This window comes from Mycteria americana, chromosome 11 (genome assembly GCF_035582795.1).
Source record: "Mycteria americana isolate JAX WOST 10 ecotype Jacksonville Zoo and Gardens chromosome 11, USCA_MyAme_1.0, whole genome shotgun sequence".
In the NCBI taxonomy this organism is placed as follows: domain Eukaryota; kingdom Metazoa; phylum Chordata; class Aves; order Ciconiiformes; family Ciconiidae; genus Mycteria; species Mycteria americana.
In genome coordinates, this window is record NC_134375.1 from 17581960 (window position 1) to 17602486 (window position 20527).

The 20527-nt window shown below is 42.8% G+C and overlaps 1 protein-coding gene across 22 annotated transcripts in view; it reads left to right on the forward strand.

Moving 5' to 3' along the window:
• The window catches only part of MAGI1 (membrane associated guanylate kinase, WW and PDZ domain containing 1), a 361904-nt gene that overhangs the window by 301173 nt on the left and 40204 nt on the right, over positions 1-20527 (forward strand). For all 22 annotated transcript variants that reach the window (XM_075513672.1, XM_075513674.1, XM_075513675.1 and 19 more), the window contains 2 exons: positions 3217-3399; positions 4084-4704. In XM_075513672.1, the coding sequence (XP_075369787.1) occupies positions 3217-3399; positions 4084-4704 (804 nt within the window). The remainder of the gene's footprint in view (positions 1-3216; positions 3400-4083; positions 4705-20527) is intronic.

Below are 20527 nucleotides of genomic sequence, written 5' to 3' on the forward strand. Positions count from 1 at the left end.
GTTATGTTTTAGTCTGAGAGCCAAAGCCAATGTCACCCCATGCCTGCATTCGTGGGCAGGAGGAGTTTCAAGTTAAAGTAGTTTAAGAGCCCTGGAAACTGGTCAGCGTGTTTGGGAGCTGTGATGTGCATAGGTTCTCAGCACTGTTTGGCAGGACCTTGGTTTTGGAGAGCTTGGGTGTCTTGGTTGCATTTGTGACATCTGAGCAGCCAGGTTCTGGTATTGCCATGGATGAGTCTGGCTTGCAGCTTCATGGATTTTCCTTTTTGTGTGCTTTGAATACAAATGAAGATTGGGGGGGAATGGGGGGAGATAGGAGCTGGGGGGAACACCAAAGAGGGAGATCCTCTGCCATTTGGAGAGCTTTGCAGAGCTACCAGGTCTCTGTGCTGAATCTGACTTTCTGTAGTAACAGAGGGCGAAGACGCACAAGCACCTTGGCCTCATGTTAGGGGCAAATTACATCATGTTTCTGAAGAATCTGAGTTGAAGTTCCTCTGGGAGCCTCTTCCTGAGGAGGGAATGATAATAGGTCCAAATACTGCAGACCCACTTTGAAGTTATACATGTGTACAAGTACTTTGGGCTATTACAGGCTTATTTATTAGTGTCAATGGTCTGTGTATAGCCAACTGCTCACAGAGCAGTTGTTGGTCTTAAATAACTAACCAGACAGGACATAAGTCCTTCCTGAATTTGCAGTGTGAGCTGAAACATTGCCAGATCAGGTTGCCAGCAAGGGCAGAGAGTTCCACTTGCACCTGTTGCAGTACAAGTGCTCTCTGGTTACACGTTGTTGTAAGTAGGCTTCAGCTTTGACTACATCTAAATTGCATAGCAAGCGAATGGCATTGCCCCGGTCTGCAGGAACCAGAGGCTGGGGAGGGTGAGAGAGGGGGAATCTGGCTGGAGCAAGTCATGCTGACAGAGCTGGGAGCAGCCGGGAGGAGACTGGCCCCAGGAGCTGGGAAATACTCCCGTGCTCTGCGGGTCAGCTGTGCTCTCCGAAGGTGAGCCTGGCAAGGCTGCTACTGTCCCGGGCTGCCTTTCCTGCCGTGAAGAGCCAGGGAGTGCTCTCTGCTGCGGGTGGCAGCAGCTCAGTCCTTCCAAAACAGACATGCAAATTTAACAGTATCCAAAGCCCCCCAGCACATTCCTGAGGGGTATTAGAGTACATTAGAGTAATCCAGACTTGCAGCAAGGAAAAACACAGGAGGTCTGGGGATGGTACCCTGACCACCAGACATCTGGGGTTAGGCATCTCATCAGAGTGCCCCAAAACAGCTCCTCTTCCTCGGGGAGACATCTGTGAATGCCACCTCTGCCTTGTACACTGTCAGGCTGAAGCGAGGGCTGCCCGAGTGTCCATGCGTGGCAATGCAAAGGATCTGTCACGCAGGGGATGACATTAGAAGCCTCACTCAGTTCTTCACCCACTCCCAACTGCCAGCCAGAAAATTTTGCAGTAACATTACAGGAGAGCATTAGCCTGTCTCAGCACTACTCTGAGTGACATGTCCTGGTACCCGCTGATGACTCCTTCTCTCTTTCATTCCTTCCTCTTCCTTTCTCAGCGCTGCTCCCTCTTCTCCCGCTCCCCATTACAGCAGCTATTTCCAGCTTCCCTGTCCCCCTGCCCTGTGCCCAGGGGTTTCCATCTCTCCCACTGATGGCACTGCTGATGGGGACGTGGGCACAAAGACCCCTCCTTGTGCCCCTGGCACCGCTCTCCCAGGTGGGGTTTTGTAAATACAGTCGTTTAAAAGGTGATCCCCTCGCAAATGCTGTGGGTGGGACATAGCCTGTGGTGCTGCTATCCTTTTACTACAGGGCAGGTTCACCCCCTATTTGTAAGCAGATGCCAGCAGGCTGTGCTTGTTCTGCTTGTCTTTTGAACCAGAAATCAGCACAGGACCAAGCCCTGCTGCACGCTGCCTCTCAGCCGTGTTTGTTACCTGAGTCGTCAGGTTGTACTTTGATAGTTGGGGCTTTTTTGCAGCTTGGGGTCTGAGCAGAGCATCTGCCCACAACGTGCACGACTACCGTGTTCCTCTGCTACCCTTCAAAGGCAGAAGACTGCAAGTTCTCACACTGCCCCCTCATGAATAATCTTCAAATATACTTTTTTTTCCCCAGTCAAAGGCTTACAAGTCTCAAATCCCCTCACTCTCCCTCAAGGTCTCCTTTCTGAATAGAGGCCCACGGCAATGCTGCTGAAGTTTTTGAAAGTATGCCAGCTCTCCTGGCTGCGATACACACTGCTGATCCTGGAGCTGTCACCAGAGGGCTTAGTGGCACAGCCTTTTCCCCTCTAAGCATTAAAAACAATTAAAAGTGCAAAGGTGTTTAGTGTTGGCACTGTGAAGTACAGCAACTGTGATTCCTTTTCCGAGCCTGTGCAACATGCTTTGCAAGGATGCGCTTTTGTCTTTGGAGAACCTCGTTCCCTCTTAACCATGCTCCCAGAGAGCATTAACAGCCCTCCAGCACAGCTGCTGCGGTCCCGGGCCGCTCTTTGATCCATACCTCACAACGGCAGTGTTTCATCCACAACAGGCAAGGAGCAGAAAGGAAAGAGAAAAGACTTCAAACAGTGTCTGAAGAACAACATCAGCACCCTCCCCTTTTTCACCGGAGGAGGTCACAGGGTGGTAGCGATGATGGGGCAGGGCGGGGGTTGTGCTAAAGGGTTATGCAGTGTCTTGCCACAGCTCAGAAGTTGCTTTTAGCTCGGTGGGTTGGGAGAAAGCCAAGTGGTGAAATACTTAATGATATTCCTTTCTGCAGAAATTCTTGCTGCAGACTCCTTCTGTAGCAGGCATTTGTGCTGCCCCTGTCCCATCCTTCCTGGGATGGATATAACCACCTCAGGACAGAGATGAAGACACATCTCTAAGCCAGCATTGCCAGCTTTAATATGTTCCGTTCCTTAAAGCAGCATGTTTTCCCCTTTGTAGCCTTGGGGCTTTGGTGTGCACAACCACAGCTAACAAAGCACGGGTACTAGGGGTTTTGCTTACTCTTTTTACTGCATGACTGGATCCAGGGAGACAGGTGGAGTGCGATGAGGTGACAGGATGCTGGAGTGAAGTTCAGTCCCGTCCCAGCACACCGCTGTGTTTGTCCATGTACTTGTTAGAGTGGGGAGGGGCAGAGAAAAAACAGATCAAACACTCTGGCCTGCCTGTTTATAGATTTTCCAAACTTCCTACACAGGAAAACCTTTTTTTACACGAAACCCTTCTGAGTTGAAAGGGAAGTTCATCCACACCAAGCTAAGGAAAAGCAGCAGGGGTTTCGGCTTCACTGTCGTCGGAGGGGATGAGCCGGATGAATTTCTCCAAATCAAAAGTTTGGTGCTTGACGGCCCTGCAGCACTGGATGGCAAAATGGAAACAGGTACTGATGCTTTAAATCAGTATCATCACCACCACTTTGGTTTATGTTTTTACAGCTGGTTTTATATGCAATTCATAAAGAACCTCAGGATTCACCTGAGGTCACAATTCCTCACTTGCAGGTGCAGCATCACAACATTAAACATCCCTGTGTGGCAGCCCCAGTGTTAAAAAATGAATCATAACTTAATCTATACCTAGATTTTAGGCCGAAGTATGTCTGAGACATGACATGTGGCACCGCATTTGAGCAGTTGGTATTTGAGAGCCTTCTGTTATAGCTCTCGTGCTCTCAGTTTTGTTTCTATCATATGTCAGTGTAGCACAGTGCATAACAGTGAGAGCCGGGCTTCAAAATAACTGTTAAATGGGCCATATACCATCATTTGAATTTATTAATTTTTTGCATGAGCCAATTCCATTTTCACTTTCAAAAACATTTATGTACATAAAGGCTTTATGCAGTGAATCCGTTGCGTACAGATAGTTCTTGCTTGCCCAAATGTCACTGCTCCTTTTCCTTGCAAAGGTACTTAAATGCTACAATTTACCTCTGAGTGGTACCTGTGGATGCTGCGGATCAGCTCACAGGTCTAGTCCTCACCTTCCTGGGGTGCACAAAATGTTTGTGTTTGGTATTTTTGGCATGTTTGGCACAAAATGTTTGTGTCTGTGTCCTCTGCAGGGGACGTCATAGTCAGCGTGAATGATACCTGTGTGCTGGGGCACACTCACGCTCAAGTTGTGAAAATCTTCCAGTCCATCCCCATCGGTGCCAGCGTGGACCTTGAACTGTGCCGAGGCTACCCCCTGCCCTTTGATCCCGATGATCCCAACACGAGCCTGGTTACATCCGTGGCAATTTTGGACAAAGAGCCGATCATTGTGAATGGGCAGGAAAATTACGACTCCCCGGCGAGCCACAGTAGTAAAACAGGGAAAGTAAATGGCACAAAGGAAGCAAGACCCAGCAGCCCAGCTGAGGTCTCTTCCAACGGACCCCATGGTTACCCCAATGACACGGTCTCTTTGGCGTCTTCAATAGCAACACAACCTGAACTCATAACTGTGCATATAGTGAAAGGGCCTATGGGCTTTGGGTTTACTATAGCAGACAGTCCCGGTGGGGGCGGCCAAAGAGTGAAACAAATTGTGGACAGCCCACGGTGCCGCGGCCTGAAGGAGGGTGATCTTATAGTCGAAGTCAACAAGAAGAATGTGCAGAGCCTCACTCACAACCAGGTGGTGGATATGCTGATTGAATGTCCTAAGGGAAGCGAAGTCACGTTGCTGGTGCAGCGAGGAGGTAAGTCTTCAAAACAGCTTTAAAATATTTCTTCTTGAAATTTAAAAAAAAATACATATCATGAAAGGCCTGCTCTCCTAAGCTTCTATGTAGAAATGGTTTATGTCCTGAGGTGTAGGAACTGCCCCAAGTTAGCAGTTTCCAGCTCACATAGATGGTTAAAATTATTTATTTTGATGCTGCATTGTGGGGAATGTGCATGTAGTTTCCATGCGCACATGCACTACACACATCTTCTGGTAATGCACAAAAGGTATAGTTTGGTTACACCTTTACTTACATAAAAAACCCTGATCTCATGCTTGTAAAACTTAATTATTTTAAATAGAACATGGACATTTCTTGAGCTGTTTTGGGAGATGGAAGAGGCTGCTAATACATTCTGTATTTTGCAGTGTTCAAAACTAGATATGCAATGACTTTTCACTGTGGAAGGGTTACACCTGGGATACAGTCGGGAGCATAGGAGACAATTTAAACTTCTCCAAGTTGTAAGCAATTGAAATGTTACTTCTGGACATGTTTATTTGCTGTGCAATCGGGAGCTGAGCTCATTTTTGGTTGCATTGCGGAGAGGCCACCAGCAGGTAGAAAAAACACCCTACAGGCAGTATGTCTGCAGCCCACATGGGAGCGTGGATGGTAGGTGACCTCTCAATGGGGTCAGTCCATCCACGGGAACTCTTTCCCTGCACATAGTAAGTGTAAAGTAATATGTGGTAGCACACCCCACCTCACGTAGCACACTTTTAGTCTGTGGGTTAAAATTACTGGAAGACCTAGTGTCAAGCTCACAGGGAAAGTCCATGTCAGCTGTTGAGTGCGAAGTCAAGAGCAGAGGGATCAGCTCTCCCTGTCTCTGCTCTGGCATTGGCAGCGGGGATCTGAGAGGGGCAAAGCCCCGGCCCCGCTGTGCTCCCTTTCCCATGCAGTGGTTTTTACGGACAACACGCATATTGGTGCTCTGCGCCTCGCAGGGGGAGCACGCTGCAGAGACACAGTTAAGCTGACAAGTGGGTGCTGAACGCAGTCCCCAGCCAGCCCTGGGAGGAATGTTAGATATAAAAGGACTTTTCTGATGCGTTTTCTAAAGTGTTTTGATTGTAGTAAGTTAGCAACAAAAGCCAGTCCGTTTTAGTGTGGGAGAAGCCACTTTCTGAACTTGCAACTCTGGTTTGTTGATTTTAAAGACCTATTTCAAGGAATTGAGGACATTGATTCTGCAATTAATAGCAGCTCTGGAGAAAGCACTGCCTTTCTTATACTCCTTCCTTTCCAAGTGCTTACTGTGTTTTTGTATTTTGATAGTAAATTAAAAAGTAGAGAACAGAATATATTAAGAATTCTCCAATTTTCAAAGTGTGAGTTCCTTAAAGACTTTCAGTACTAGAGAGGTTTAAAAAATGCACTGTGTTCTCATGATTAATATGTGTATTATGGAGAAAATATGGTCGGAAGAAAAATAGCAGCTATTATTAATCCTCCTGGAGAGCGTGTGTGTATATATATCTGGTAACACCATACATTAATTATTTGAATTGTGGCTGACATTTAATAATCCTCCTTATGCCTTGAAGGCATAATGAAAAGATTTGATGAGGAAATAAAAGCATAGTTTTAATAAGATAGTAAATAGTTCCTGGTAATCTTGCTGAATCTCTCCTTTTTTTATTTAATCGAGATACTAACCACATGTTGAGCATTTGCTATCACCTTCCTAGATAGAGACCATATCAATCTCTTTGAACTGCCTCCCTCCCTCCCTCAAGGTCCTGACATTTCCGTCTCAGCATAGAGCACTTGCAGTTCCAAATTGCACGCTCTTGTGGTACAGGACTCAGAAACTGTGGTGGCCCTGGATCCACAGTTAATCATTGAAACGTATTTTTTTTCACATCCAGAAGAAGGCTGGACCGAAAGGCACGCAAGCTGTGGCACAGAAGCCAAGCAGAATACAGACAGCGATAGCAGCCCCAGCATCAAAAACGGTCGGGTTTGTTTAAAGCTTGTAAGATGGAGCTGGCTAAAATGCACCTGGCACTCAGTGCTGCTGCACTTGGGTCCTTTCTCCCATAACTTTACCTTGTGTTACCCCTGCCAAGTCTTTTTTCAGAAATACCATCCCCAGACAAGGTGCCGCTATTTATTTTGGTCCGATTACAGAAATGTATTTGGCTCCGGTGTCTGATAAGCTCCTTCAGGGCTCTTGAAGCAGTTCTTCTTTAGCTTCACTGTCAGTTGTCCTTTCCTCCTCCTCCCTCTGGTGTCCAGTGAAGAAAATGCTCAGATGCTGTCAGGCATCCGTGCATTAGCCTAACATTTGCATTCAGTCAGGCTTTGCATGTAGCATCCCTGCAACACTAAGGCTGGCGTTCAGAGCTGTCGAAAGGATTTGTCAGAAGTGATTACTAATCAGGCAGAAAAATATCAGAAAGGGATGTGTAATATACGGGAAAAGCTCTGCCTGCTCCAAGCTACTGGTGCACTCCCAACAACGAGGTTTAATTGTTAAAATGCAAACCCACAGCTGCTGAGAGCAGCCTGTAAAATATTTACTGTGAAGTGTATTCAGCTGAAGTGCTGGCTATGGGAGCGGGCGAGTCCTGCCATTGCCTTTGAGTGAGGACAGAAGGGTGATTTCAGGAAGGATGAAGCTGAAATGCCCCCTCTGTGTGCTTGGCCGCTCACGTGTCATTTCAAAATCATTTGCAGGACAAGATTCAGGCAGGGGGATAAATACATTAAGAGAGGGACAATATCAGGTCATTGAGATTTTGCTTTCCAGAGGCCCCATAGAAAACTTGCCCTTTCTATATTCTGGTTTAATTTTTTATTTTCCCCTTCGTCCTCCCCTCTCTAGGCCTTAATTGTATTATTGCTGTTGTTTTCCTATTTCACTTATACATAGTGCTGGGTAAAACTCACTGAGCATATCTCATGGTTCGGAATTCAACACTTGAGGGGTTCAGGAAGGATGAACTCCAGGTGGAGGCAGGGTGCAGAGGAGCTAATTGGGCTGTACACAGCCCAGATCGGAAAAGCTGCTTTTGCTTACCAAAATGAATGGACAGAGAGGACAAAATTATTGTCTCTACCTATTAGGTAGGAGAGACAGGAGATGCTTAAACTGAAGAGAGATCTTGGCTGAAGAACAACGGGGTGTTGTTCGGCCATGAGTAATTTAAACCGTAAATAAGAAGAAAGTGCCAACCCATTGGAGCCTGTGAGTCAAACTGGAGGAGGCGTAAAGCCTTTGCTGCCTGAAGGGGAAGTCAGCCCCTTGGAAGGGGATGGGACATGGTGCCCGCAACAGCAGAGGAGACGCTTGGTAACCCAGCAGGACCATTCAAGGGCCGGGTACCTGAAAGTAAACCAGCGCTACTGGTTACAAAATGCAGAATTAAGCATATGTTTTTGTCCCTGCACTGCACAATGTGATTACACATTTCGGTTATTTTAAAGAAGTAATGTTAATAAGGCCACAAAAGGCACACCTTTATTTTGAATATTTGGAGCTGAAAAGGTTCTTTTAACCTTGTACCTACAAAGTACATAAAGTACTTTTCTCAAAAAAAAAAAAAAGGGGCAAAGAAAGAAGGTAATAATATTTGCCACTTGAAATCCATTTGTCATTGAAGTCTTGTCTATGCTAAGTAATCGACTGAAATAAGCAGTTCTCAAACACCTCTCCATTCTGCACAGATTCTATTCATAATAAAAGCAACATTTTGTCAGAATAATTTCCCTGCTTCCCGAGGGACTTTTATTCTGGGAATTATGTCCATGCTGGGACACGTGGGGGGCTGTTTCAGAACAAGTTACTCTGCAAAACTACTGTGCTGTATCTTTTGGAGTCACTAAGGTCTAACATTTGTTTCAGTGAGAACATTGGTGTGTCTTATTGATGTATTTTGTGAATTACCTCATATTAAAGAGGATTTTTTTTTTTCCTTTTTTTCCCCTTTTTTTTAAGGTCAGTCTTAAGGTTCAGGTCATCCAAAAATATTGTGATTAGTTTGTGTTCAGTTACAAGAATTAAGCTGAGCAGTTTTCATCCAGGTTTGAATAGACAGTTTCCCTTCAAAGCTTTCACAGTTGGTGCTCACTAGCATCTTTATTCACCAGAAGGTCGAAAATAGCATAAACCTTGAGCCTGATCTACGTAATCCCCTTGAAGATTGTTCCCACTTTGCTCCAGATCAAAGTAAAAGCATGCAGGTGAAATGTCAGTCGCATGTCATGTGCAAATCAGCGGAGTTTCTAACAGCTTTCCCTAGTGCCATATGCACATTAAACTGGGGAATGGAAATCCGTCTCCTGAAAAATATATGATACATATGCTAGAGTTTCAAAACTAAATGTATTTTAAGGGAAGAAGAACCAATGCAACATCTACCTGTCTAAATGCCCATCAGTGGGTGCCTGAGTCTTACCTCCATGTAAAAGCAAAGTCCATAGTAAATTCCCTGTTCCCGGTTCAATCGAATGGAAGGTGTTAGTGGGGAGCGATGAGGGAGGTGGAAGTGGGGAGAGGTCTGTGCCAACAGTCCCGCTCATTTGGTCCTTGACTCAGTGGTCTTAAGAAGGTCCTTGTGATACATATAACTAAACAAAGATTTGCAGCAATGGAACAAAATTACAAAGCTCTAAAGCAATAAACCTGTTAAGTCTCCTTAGCTAGATGGACCTTCCCTTGCTGTTCCGGTGATGCTCTTGGCATGTGAGGGTAATTAACCTCCGACACTTCCCATGGAGAGGAGTTAACTCCTCCTTGTGCTGAAAATGCATGCTAGAGTCAACTGCCCTGGACGTGAAGGCTCTTTCTATAGCCTAAAATGGAAGGACATCTTTTTTCTCTCTATTTATCTTGTGTCCATGCCATTGAAACATCGCATAGTAATATAAAGATACGTGTCTTTTTCTTTACGCTGCTTGCTGCAGCTTCAGGCTCCCCGTAGCCAGGGCAGAGAGAATTACAAGATCCTTTAGACACAGTGGGAAAACTTTACAAACAATATATCATAACTTATAATTGCAAGCACATTATAACGGTATAATTGAAATCAGATTGCTCTTTGAGATCTAGAGTGTCAAAATACAATGCTCAGGCATAAATGAGCAGTGACATTGAGCATTACATATCTGAGCTGAGTGAAATCCGTTACCGCTGCAGGTTTCAGAGGATGTCTCCCCACTATGCCATCCTTTCTGCCCCACCACAAACACCTATCAGTCTAAATTTTATAAGCAAAAATATTGGCTTTGTACTTATTTATCGAGATTGTCTCTCCCCATGGAAATTAAATTTTCCCTTCCTGTCCTCCTTACCAGAAGTGTTGGAAATGGGTCATTTAGTGGTAAGAGCCAAACAAACAAGAAAAAAAGCAATATCTCACAGTGTTGGAATTAGAGCTTCCTTTCAGTTGCTATCCCTAATGATGTAAAACCATGGTAATTAGAGCTGCAATCAGCTATTCAGTGCAGACTTGAACTCTTTTGAACAAGCTACTCACTTCTGTTTGCCCTTTAGGCTTGCAGTGAAGAGCGAGTTGAAAGTCATGCCACTTAAGCATCTAGCTGCCAGAAAATTTCAAACTGTCTTAGCAGCTGCTGAATTAGAGAAAAAGTGAGTCCAAACTACATTTAGGACAAAAATCACAACCTGGGAATCATCTGACCGTTACCACAGAGCATGTTTGCCTGTGCCAAAGCTTCTGGAAAGGGAAGAAAAGTTCACCATTTCAAGAAGGGTTTTCAGTTCCTAACACAGAGGGAGCAGAGCATTATACTGAGGTCTTTGTCCCGTGGTTGGATCCGTAGGAACCCCCCTGAACCCTGTCTTCACTGAGCACAGAGCTACCGGTACCGATCATTGTGCATGCCACCTTCATGGTTGGTTCTCTTACTCTGCTCCCCAGCCCACCACGTTGTGGCAGCTTCTTCTTCCCTCACCTGGAGCAGGAGCATATCTAATTCCTCTCTGCCATCTGGTGTGCTCAACTGACCTCTACGTTTTTTGAAAATCCCATTTCAAGTCACCTCTTTTTTCCTTGCCTTACCTTCTGTCAACTACCACCAGCTACCAAAGCTCCCAGTACCTTCTGCTCAGGTATCTCCCATCAAACCTGTTCGTTTAATCTCTCAGCAATTTGTCACTCAGTATAGGTTATTTTGAGCTGTACACTGAAAAATAGCTGATATTGTAGCACAAATAATACCACCCACAAATAACAGGTGGGGGGATATTTCTGATAGCTCATAGGGACCCCTCACTAGGTAGTAAATTATATTTAAAAAATCAGAATCACAGCATGCTTAAAGAAATATATGTCCATGTGTAATACCAAGATTTATTTTTCAGGTTCATTACTTTGTATTCCAGGGTTATTACTTTGTAATTCCAGAGTTACGGATTTCCTGATTAAATTGGGAATCTCATTTGGCATTTAAAAATCTGTCTTCAATTGTTTCCTCTTGTTTATTTTTGTTACTATTTCCTTTAAAGAGATTTGCCTGGGAAGAAGGTAATCAGGTTAGTAAAGTTTGTAAGTTGGTCTACAAACTGCATTAGAAATTAAATGAAGTATTTTAAAAATGTTTTGCAATGTTACTTTTCCATGTATTTCCTAGTAAAAATACATTGCTAAAACTTATGACTTACGTGCAGGGAAGGAGCAGGTCTGGGGGAACCTTTAGTCGGGAGAAGCTGCACCTTTTTTTCCCAAACCACCAAGTCACTCTTTGTTATTCTCTTCTCTCTGTATAAGTGGAATTATATTCTAACAAGGCCAAAAAAAGCTGATGAGACCTTAAAGCAAGTTTAAAGCAAGTTTGATGTCACATTTACTATTCTCTCAGAGCCTTATTCTGATTAGGGACTAGTATATCAAGGAGCAGATACAAAAATCAGTTGAAGTCAGGAAAAGATGAAAAAAGGAAATGTTACATATTTTGATATTTTTAATAAGAAGTTTGAAGTTCATACCCCTTATTAGAATTGCTTATGTGCATGTATTTCAATCCACTGTGCAAGTTAATTTTCCTCTAAACAGCTCCAGGGTGTTAGATACGCCTTTTTGGGGCAATGCTGTGTATTGTTATGCAGCACCATACACTGATCACTGGTAATTGGTTTTGTAAAGCAAGCTAGCAGGAACTTGTTTTCTCCTTGTGATAAAAATAAGCCGAACTTAACATTTAAAATCAGGTCGTTTTATAAATAATGTAATATTTTGGGATTACGCAGTGTTTTTCTGTTTCAAAGTGCTTTACAGGTGTTAATCTTAGTGACATTAGCCGTTTGTTTTTGATGATCTGAATTTGCAAGGCTTGGGATAACTCTGCTTACCAGAAACATGAAGGGGGAAATTTTGGTGCTGCTGAAGTCCACGGCAAGGCTCCCATTAGGCTCCAGGAAGCAGCAGGGTTTCACCAAGGTTTTGGATGCCTACAAATGCCGGCAGCCACAAAGGGTAATTGTCGGTAGCTTGTTCAGACACCAAATAGTTTGATGTGCATTAGTAATGTTCATACAAATAGTGCATTTGTGGGAACTAATTAATTAGCATTACCAGGTCATGCTGGAGTTTCTCAATGCAAGGCATCCAGCTGAAATAGTAAGCGACAAATTCAAATATCAACCTCAAAAAGCCCAAGCACTTAAAAATCCTATGTTAAGCTCCCAAAATTCCAGATATAAAAATACCACATCGGAGTTCTTTCTCTTTTTTTATTTCAAGCCTCTAGTATTCATATCCAAGTGCCTTTTCTAAACGCTGGGAGGCTAAGAAACTTCAAACAAAGCACTTTGTCATATGAGCACCTGATTCCAAAAACAACAGCTATATAATACTACAGTTCTGATAATAAAGGAGAATTGGTATTGCTGGTATGTGGACGTTTTAATTGCCTGCAGAATTTCCAGCTCTTGCTGGTGTGATACATGCAAAGTGCTGACACTAATCTGTTAGTCATTTGAGGCACAAGTGTTTTCCCCTCAGCTACCCTTCATTAACTCCATTTGCACAGATCCTCTTCTAGAAATGAGTAAGCAAATGAAGAGATGCCTGTGAAATCTGCTTTTTGGGTCAGCATTAGTTTTACATCAGTTGCCCTGCATTTTTGTGGCAGCGTAGCCTATCTATACTATAGGTTGTGTCCCCCAGATATATGTGTCATCTGAGCTCCAGAGTCACTTGGAAGGGTAAAACAGGATAGAACAGTTGCTGATTCATTGCTTGGCATTTTGTTACACATTTTGCATTAATTTCAAGAGCTGAGATAATTTCCTAAAGTTTTGAGATATTTCACAAAGTGTGCTTTAAGGCCAGGAGGACACTTGTACTTTAATTATTAAGGAGATGAACAATTAACATATTTGGAATAACCAAATAATGTCAGTTTTGCGTAGTCGTGCATGCTGACAGCACAATAGAGGTGGTGTGCACGTTATGCGCACGGCTGCCTTTCTGTGGTAGGGAATCTAGATCTGCTTTAAAATCAGTAAGAAAACCAAAGCATTTGCTGAATGCTGGAAGAAAAAAATGTCTGAAATCTTCCCATCAGGATGTTTTATTGCATGAACCACCTTATCTTGCAGAAAGCAGTAGGCTCTTAGATGAGAACAAAACAGGAGGTTGCTTAGCAAATGAAAGATGAGAGCTCTGAAATTCTTCCGAAAGGCTTTTTTTTTCTCCCCAGCTTGAGGTTTTGAAAGTTGGCTTTTTTTTTTCCCCTTATGTTTTGATTTGGTTTTGGTATTAAATGCTGAAGTGGTATAAGTGGAGCAACTCAAACCCACACAGTGTTGTTTTATATCAGATGTGATGTGATGTAACACAAGGTGGCACAGCAGAACCTAATACTCTGCATTAGATAAGGCAGATTTAGCTAGAGATGTGCCTCCCACATCTTCATTGGGATTTGCACAGCAGGAAATGGAGCAGACTTGGAGCTGTTGCAGCAAGGAGGGTTTTATTCCACCCAGTTTTTCCTCTTACCCTTGCATACCGCCTGTGTGGCATTTTGGCGTGCATGTACTTGTAAATAAGGAGTTTTTATCAGCCACGTTGCAGGTGGGTGCGGTGACTGCTGCCCTGGTTTGGCATTATAATAACCAGTCATAATAAAATTAATGAGGTATCAGAAATCCAAGAAAGGTCTTTGTTTATCGCTGTAATTAAATACATTTGGAGAGTCATTAAAAGCAATAGCAGGTGGGCAACACTGGGGAAGAAGGATGGCTTTGTAATGGACTAGTCAATGGTTTTGTTCTGAGACAGATTGTTTTTAAATATCTATCCTCATGTCTCTAAGTCTCTCTATTCTGAATTTTTTTTCCCCAGTTCTGCATTGGGATTTTATGTTTATTCATTTTCATGTTTATTTTTTCTTGGTCAGATGGACTTATTTTTGTGATGGTGATAGTAATTAGGACTGTACCAGCTTTAAGAGCCTGTTAAAGCTGTGTCTTTTGTGCCAGAAGACCTGCAATGTACCATGAGTTGGACTCGAGAAGGTGGCAGGGCTTGTAGACCAGACAGATTTGGCAGAGGAGGCTGAGCTTCAGGGACCTGACACAGCTGGCTGAGGATGCTGGGGCAGGACAGGGCCCTGTGGCTGGGGCACGTGAGGGTAATGTTGGTAGGGATGTGGCAGGTGAATATCGGTCCCCAGAAGTTTTGACTCCATCCTTATCCTTAAGGGCTAGTTTCTGAGATGTACAGTTACATACTTGGAAGTATATTGAGTTACCGATTTATTTTAATAGAAAACTGTATTTTAAACCTAATAAAGTTATGTTTCATGAAAACATCAGCAAAACCATTGTCCTCTAGTAAAGATTTTCTGTCCTAGCGTGCCATGTGTGCAGGTGCACCCCCCAGGTCTGAATCTGGCTAAGCATTCCATAACTATTAGCTTATTATTAAGGGATGTTATTTGTTAATAGCAACATCAAATTAATACCAAGAGGGCCCTATCTGTAGACGTCCCCTTTGTGCAGGCTGCTCTCCAAATATGAAATATGAGAATCTGCCATAAACCACACAGGTTTCAGCATGTGGATTTACACCTTGTAACAGTGCTGTGATAAGTCTGAAGACAAACACCCTCACTGAGCCCAATAAATACAGACGTGACAATAGCAAAATATGGTTTCTCCTCTCCCAGTGTCGTCCGTGCTGAGCTTGGAGTGGCACATGAGATTGGCCTTGAGGTGCTGCTGCCCTTCGGTACCCACATGGCCATGCCATGGGACAGCCAGCTGAGGAGAGGGGCTGTGGCACTGGACATCTGCAAAATTGCAGCATGCCCAAAAAATTGTGAGATGTGCTCTAGAAATAAAGTTTTCAAGTCATGGATTTTGTGGGCTTGAGGAAAAGGGTAGGTACCTTCATGCATATCCACACATGTATGCTTATGTATATGAAAAAATATATATATAATACATGTGTACACACACACATATCTATGTGAAATAACATGGGGGTTTCTAATTACTTTCCAGTTCTGGTGTTTACCTTCTCAAATTCATGAGGTTTCAGAAATTTAATGTCTATGTACATATTTGTTTAAATATTAACAGAGATTTTCATCTAAGCATATGACTCCAACAGCTCGAGCTTTAGGAAAAACTCTTCATTTAATGAGCTTCAAAATAAAAATATTAGAACTGCTGACATGCTTTCAACCATAAGTTAGATGGGTAATTGTCTCACTAATTCTCAATCTCTTTATTATCTTACTGTCTTGGTATTACCATATGTATCTTACTACATAGTTAAATTTATATTTTTGTAGTAATTAAATAGATTTTATTAGCCTATATCTTCTTTATCGCTTCTAAAATCAATTCTGGTTTGAGATGCTGAAAATATGACTGCGACTTCAATTACGAGGAATTCTTTAGCATCCTGACCAAGAATGAGTAATTGAGGCTAATACAATTTAACATCTTTAGAGCACCTAGAACTGAAACTCTTGTTAATGGCAATAATATGCTATGCCTCGTTATGTTTTTTTGCCGGTGCCAGTGGGTTAATAATGCCCGAAATGGTCTCTTGACAACATTGCTTTCTTAACATTAGCATTGAACATTAGCATTTGTAACGTGGCATTTTTCACTGTATTTGGTAGTTACCAAACTTGATTTATGGCAGGGCTGTATTCCTGCAGTGTAAATTATTCTCTCGCTTAAAGCTTGTATTGCATAGCTAATTTTTTTTGTTAGTGCAGTGACACTCTTGTTATGCAAATCACGATGATGAGCAGAAAAGTTGGGCAGGGACAAGGTAAGGGTTTTCTTCTTGATGGTGCTTCTTATGGCTGTGTGCAGCCTTGCCTCTCTTCCTGCAAATTACTCTGGTATGTTTTCTTGTTCTTCCTCCAGTCTGGAAAAGATCAAGTTCCATCTATTTTTTAGACAGTATTTGTCCTTTATTAGAAATTCTTTGGCAATGGATTATACAGAATCAAGGGGATTGCTTTGTCACCACCGACTTCCCCTCCCCTGTCCCCCGGCAGCACTAATGGCCATTAGCGTTAATTATTTAGAGTTCCTTGTTTTTCACACAGAAAGCAGCAATCAATGCGCAGTGCCAGGTATATGGTCGTGTACCCCCCGACTCCAGTACTTTACCCTTCATCTTTCGAAGTGTCTGTTTTCCTTGATACAGCCTTTGGTTTTTATTCAGCGGGGTGTAAGCAGCACTATTTAGAAAGCTTGTTATTTTTATTTTTTTCAGGCAGAATCATTTTCTCTGTAAATGTTAACCTTGTGACACAGTCTGAAATGTTTCTTTTCTTGTGTTTTTATTCATCTCTTGCTAATTTTCAGCTGTTGTGCATTCTGGCCTGCAGACCATGTAATGGCAAAACTAAATGGGTAACCTTTTCACCTAGGCTCACCTATGGCTTTTTTTGCTGTTGGATACGGATGGTCCACAGGGTGTCCTGATTGGAAGTGTTAAGCAATCATGAGAAGTAAAGCTCTAGACACAGTTGTTCTTTCCTTTCATGTGCAAAAACACCCCCAAACTGAAAAATGTTGAGCAGTAGCCACAGACGTTGTAAGCAATAAGTAAGCTGATACGTCTGGCTTCTAGACTGGCTCTATAGCAATTTCAAGTGCCTTTGTCCTGTGGGTGGATTGTGCAAACTTGTACTGAATTGTTCCAACTTCAGTTGAAATCCTATTGAAATATATGCGCCTTTTTTTTTTTTTTGTGTGTGTGGTGGAGAGAGAAGTGTTCATGCCAACTGGCCTTCACGTAACCGAGCTGTTCGGATGGGTTGACTGGATGACTCCTGGGGTGCCTAGAGATAGGTCTTCCTTTAAGATTCAACTTTTTGATCATTTTGATCCACTGTGTCTAAAACACAGGGCTGTAGAACAGTGCATGATGTGTCTGGTGTCCATCTAGGTAATTTTTGAGCATTTGTGGCCTTCTGAGCTCACACCAGAGTCAGGTCCAGGCTATGGTATGGATTTGTAGTCACACATTGCATTCTGTATATGCTCAGCAAAACAGAATTTGCCATGTGTTGTGGTCTTCCCACGTTACTTTGGTCGCGTAAAGACAAAAAATTTGAGAAACTGTTCCTGTAAAAATTGAGGACTGCTACATGTTACAAACAGCAACACCTGGGGTCACGGTTTTGTCCCATGGGTTATTCCATGAACTCATCATAGGTAGGGTTAGGGAACTTACAGCTTCCCAGCTCCAAAAGTTTTGCCACACAAGACTGCAAAATTAACACATGCCAAATAATATGAAATAACCTGGGTTGTGGCCTTACTTCATGGACCGCATCACTCACAACATAATACAGTGTCACGCAACAGAAATACTGCTCCTGATGGGTAATAGCATTAAGAGTGCTGAAGTCATGGTACAAAACTTGCTTAATGATTTGCATTTTTTCCCCTATGTTACAAAACGTAGTTGAGCAGATGGATGCAGCCAGCTGTACATAGAGCTTTAGGGAGTACTGGGGAGAAAAGAGAGAGGTTTTTGTTAAGATAAATGTAATAATCTCTGTGATAATTAGTTTAATTTAGATCCCTGCATCTGACTCATTTTTGACTAACCTTGTATGAAGCCTTTCTTGCCTTGCTGACGAGTCTGTGAATTTAGTTTGATTACAATCCCTTTTTTTGTGCTTGCGGATTGCTCACTGATCGCTGATATTTTTCATTAAACAGTTGCTTTATTACATTGTTATTTAGAGGGGAGTAATGTGTGCTTTCTAATTAATTTAATTCCAGGCACATTTAGTAAGTAGCTACAATGAGCCCGTTCAAGGGGTTTTAGGTCATATTGACATTGTTTACCAGATGTGCTCGTTTGTTTTAAAACACTGTTAACTCTCTGATGACAGCAGCCCCGTTCGGTTGCATGACTCTTCCACCGTCCCTAATCTGCACCTCCAAAACCCTGCAAAATTAGAAGATGCATTTCAAGTAGTAGTGAGAGATGTCCATAGGCATTAAATCAGAGAGGAATTACATTGCGAACAGTGTCGATATAAACTGTTACTATTCCATTATCGGATTTGAGGGCAGAGCAGCAGAGAAGCCTTTTGGCTTCACTTAGCCAGGGAAGTGAACGCCGTTACTCCTGCCACTAAAAAATTGCACAATGCCAAAGAGATGCAAACTGGGTGTTAAATCCATGCTTGGCCCATTTACCCTGAAAAACTTGCAGTGAGGCTTCAGGAGAGAACAGGGCAGCTGGGAGGATGAGCATACCAAGCAAGGCATGGCATGAGCCACGGCCTGAGCAGTGACGGGACTTGGTAACGTAATCAAAAGGTGAATGTTGTAATTCGTGGTCGTCACCATCCCAAACTCATAGGTGTGGGCAGTTGTTTTTGCCAGAAGCTTTTTGATAAAGCTCAGCATTTTCTTGCTAGTGATGCTCCCAGGATTTGGGGGTTATTCAAGCGCTTTGTGTTCATTGCTGTTAAATACTGTATCCATTCCATCATCTGAGCATGAAAACTACATATCATACCTATCATTTGCTCATTTGGCCTGCTGCGTCAAGAACTGGAGTTTTAAAATGAGACCGTAATTAGAAGAATAAATAACATTTTTACAGGAAAATGTACAGGCAAGTTATTCCCCTGGCTATAAGCTTGTCCCATGAAAAACTACTAACATTTGTTAACGTGTTCGGCAGTCACTTCTTTTCGTAAAAAGTCAATTACTGCTTGTTCTGCAGCGAAGTCTGGCACAGAGCAGTGACACTGTAAGATTCATCAGCCTCTGAAGGACCCGCCAAACAATGGCCTTGATATGTTTTCCATTATTTTTCAACCGTTTTCCATCTTTTTTTGATTGGAACAGCCAAAATTAATTACAAACTTTGAAAGAAAGGTTTGTTCAGTAGTTCATGCTTAGTAAATTTTAACATTTAATGCTTGTCATGCAATAAATTGAGTTCTGGTACAATTTGAACCAACAGCCCAGCTGCATCTCAGCTTTATTTTTTGCAGGGAACATTTAAATTGCTGTAATACCTTTTCTGGCTCATGTTGGGCTGTTAAGGGTGCGTGCGTGCATGGGGATCTGTTCTACCTATTGATTTAATAGGAAAGAGCATCTCTTGGAAAGGGAGAGTAAACGTGTGTGCATGCATGTGGAAGGGGAGAGAGAGAGAGGGAGAACCTCTATCTGTGTGTTTATCTCTGTGATAAATGATGCCTGTTAAAATGTGACTTGCCATGAACGTTATTAGGGCTTTCCTCTTTAAGTGTATTATACAAACACAGTCACCGTCAGCAGAAATGAAGCTGCGGTCTTAATTGTTTAGTTCAAACAGTTTTGATGTTTCATCGTCCCTCGATCAATCAGTGCCTGGAGAGGTATCAGCTATTGGCTGGGAATGCATCAGAGTGAGGTGCAGAGCACAGATACTCCTCAAAAGCTGAAAATATTTCGTTTAAAATACTCATTACAGTTTGCATCCCAGTCTGTGAGCAGGCAGCAAAGCGAGCTCTGTTTATCATTTTTAATTGTGGATCTTCCCTATTCAGAACTAACATCTCCCAAATTACCTTAAAATGAGCTTCTTCCTAGACAGATTTGTAATCCACTTGCATCACTTATTTTATTCTCTGTGTAAAAGTTAGACGAGGGCATGGGTTTTAGCACAAACAAAATGCATAAAGTAGAAAACGTAATGCGGCATAAATGCCACATAAATCACATCCTAAAGACAAAAGCAGATTTCAAACATCTGAATTACTGAGCACTTAATGTGGAGTGTAATCTTCTGTTTTGGTTTATGTTTGTTTTCTGGAGTGCCTCACAGAGCAAAATGTGGGGAGTTCCCTCTCCTCCAACAGTGGAGGAAAAGGAAGGTGGTTTGCAAAATGCCCAGGAAAGAGCTTTTCCTGCGTTGTAGGTAAATCCCCCAGCCGAGGGTCTCCTTTGCTGCTGGGAATTGCGCTATATGCAGAAGTAGTCGATAGAAATCCCACTTGAGTTCTCTTGCTCATCACAGAGCAAGTAAGAGGCTGCTCCAAAATGCAACATTGTCCTTGAAAAAACCTTCTCTGGTGCCCTCCAGTTGTTTCTTCCTTTGCATCGACTGCAACCGGTGTAAGCCCCCCTTCTCCAAGCTCCCCAGCATCCCCCCCAAGGGTCAGGACATTTGCAGTGCTGTTTTCAAGCCTCAGCTCTCTGAAATTGTAACTAACAGATAAAATCTCTGGCTTCAAAGATTTACACTTAGGATGGACAGGAAGGAAAACGCGTGTTTTCTCAGTAACATTCATATTTTTGGGGATAAAAGCTTATTCCTCCTCACGCTTTTGT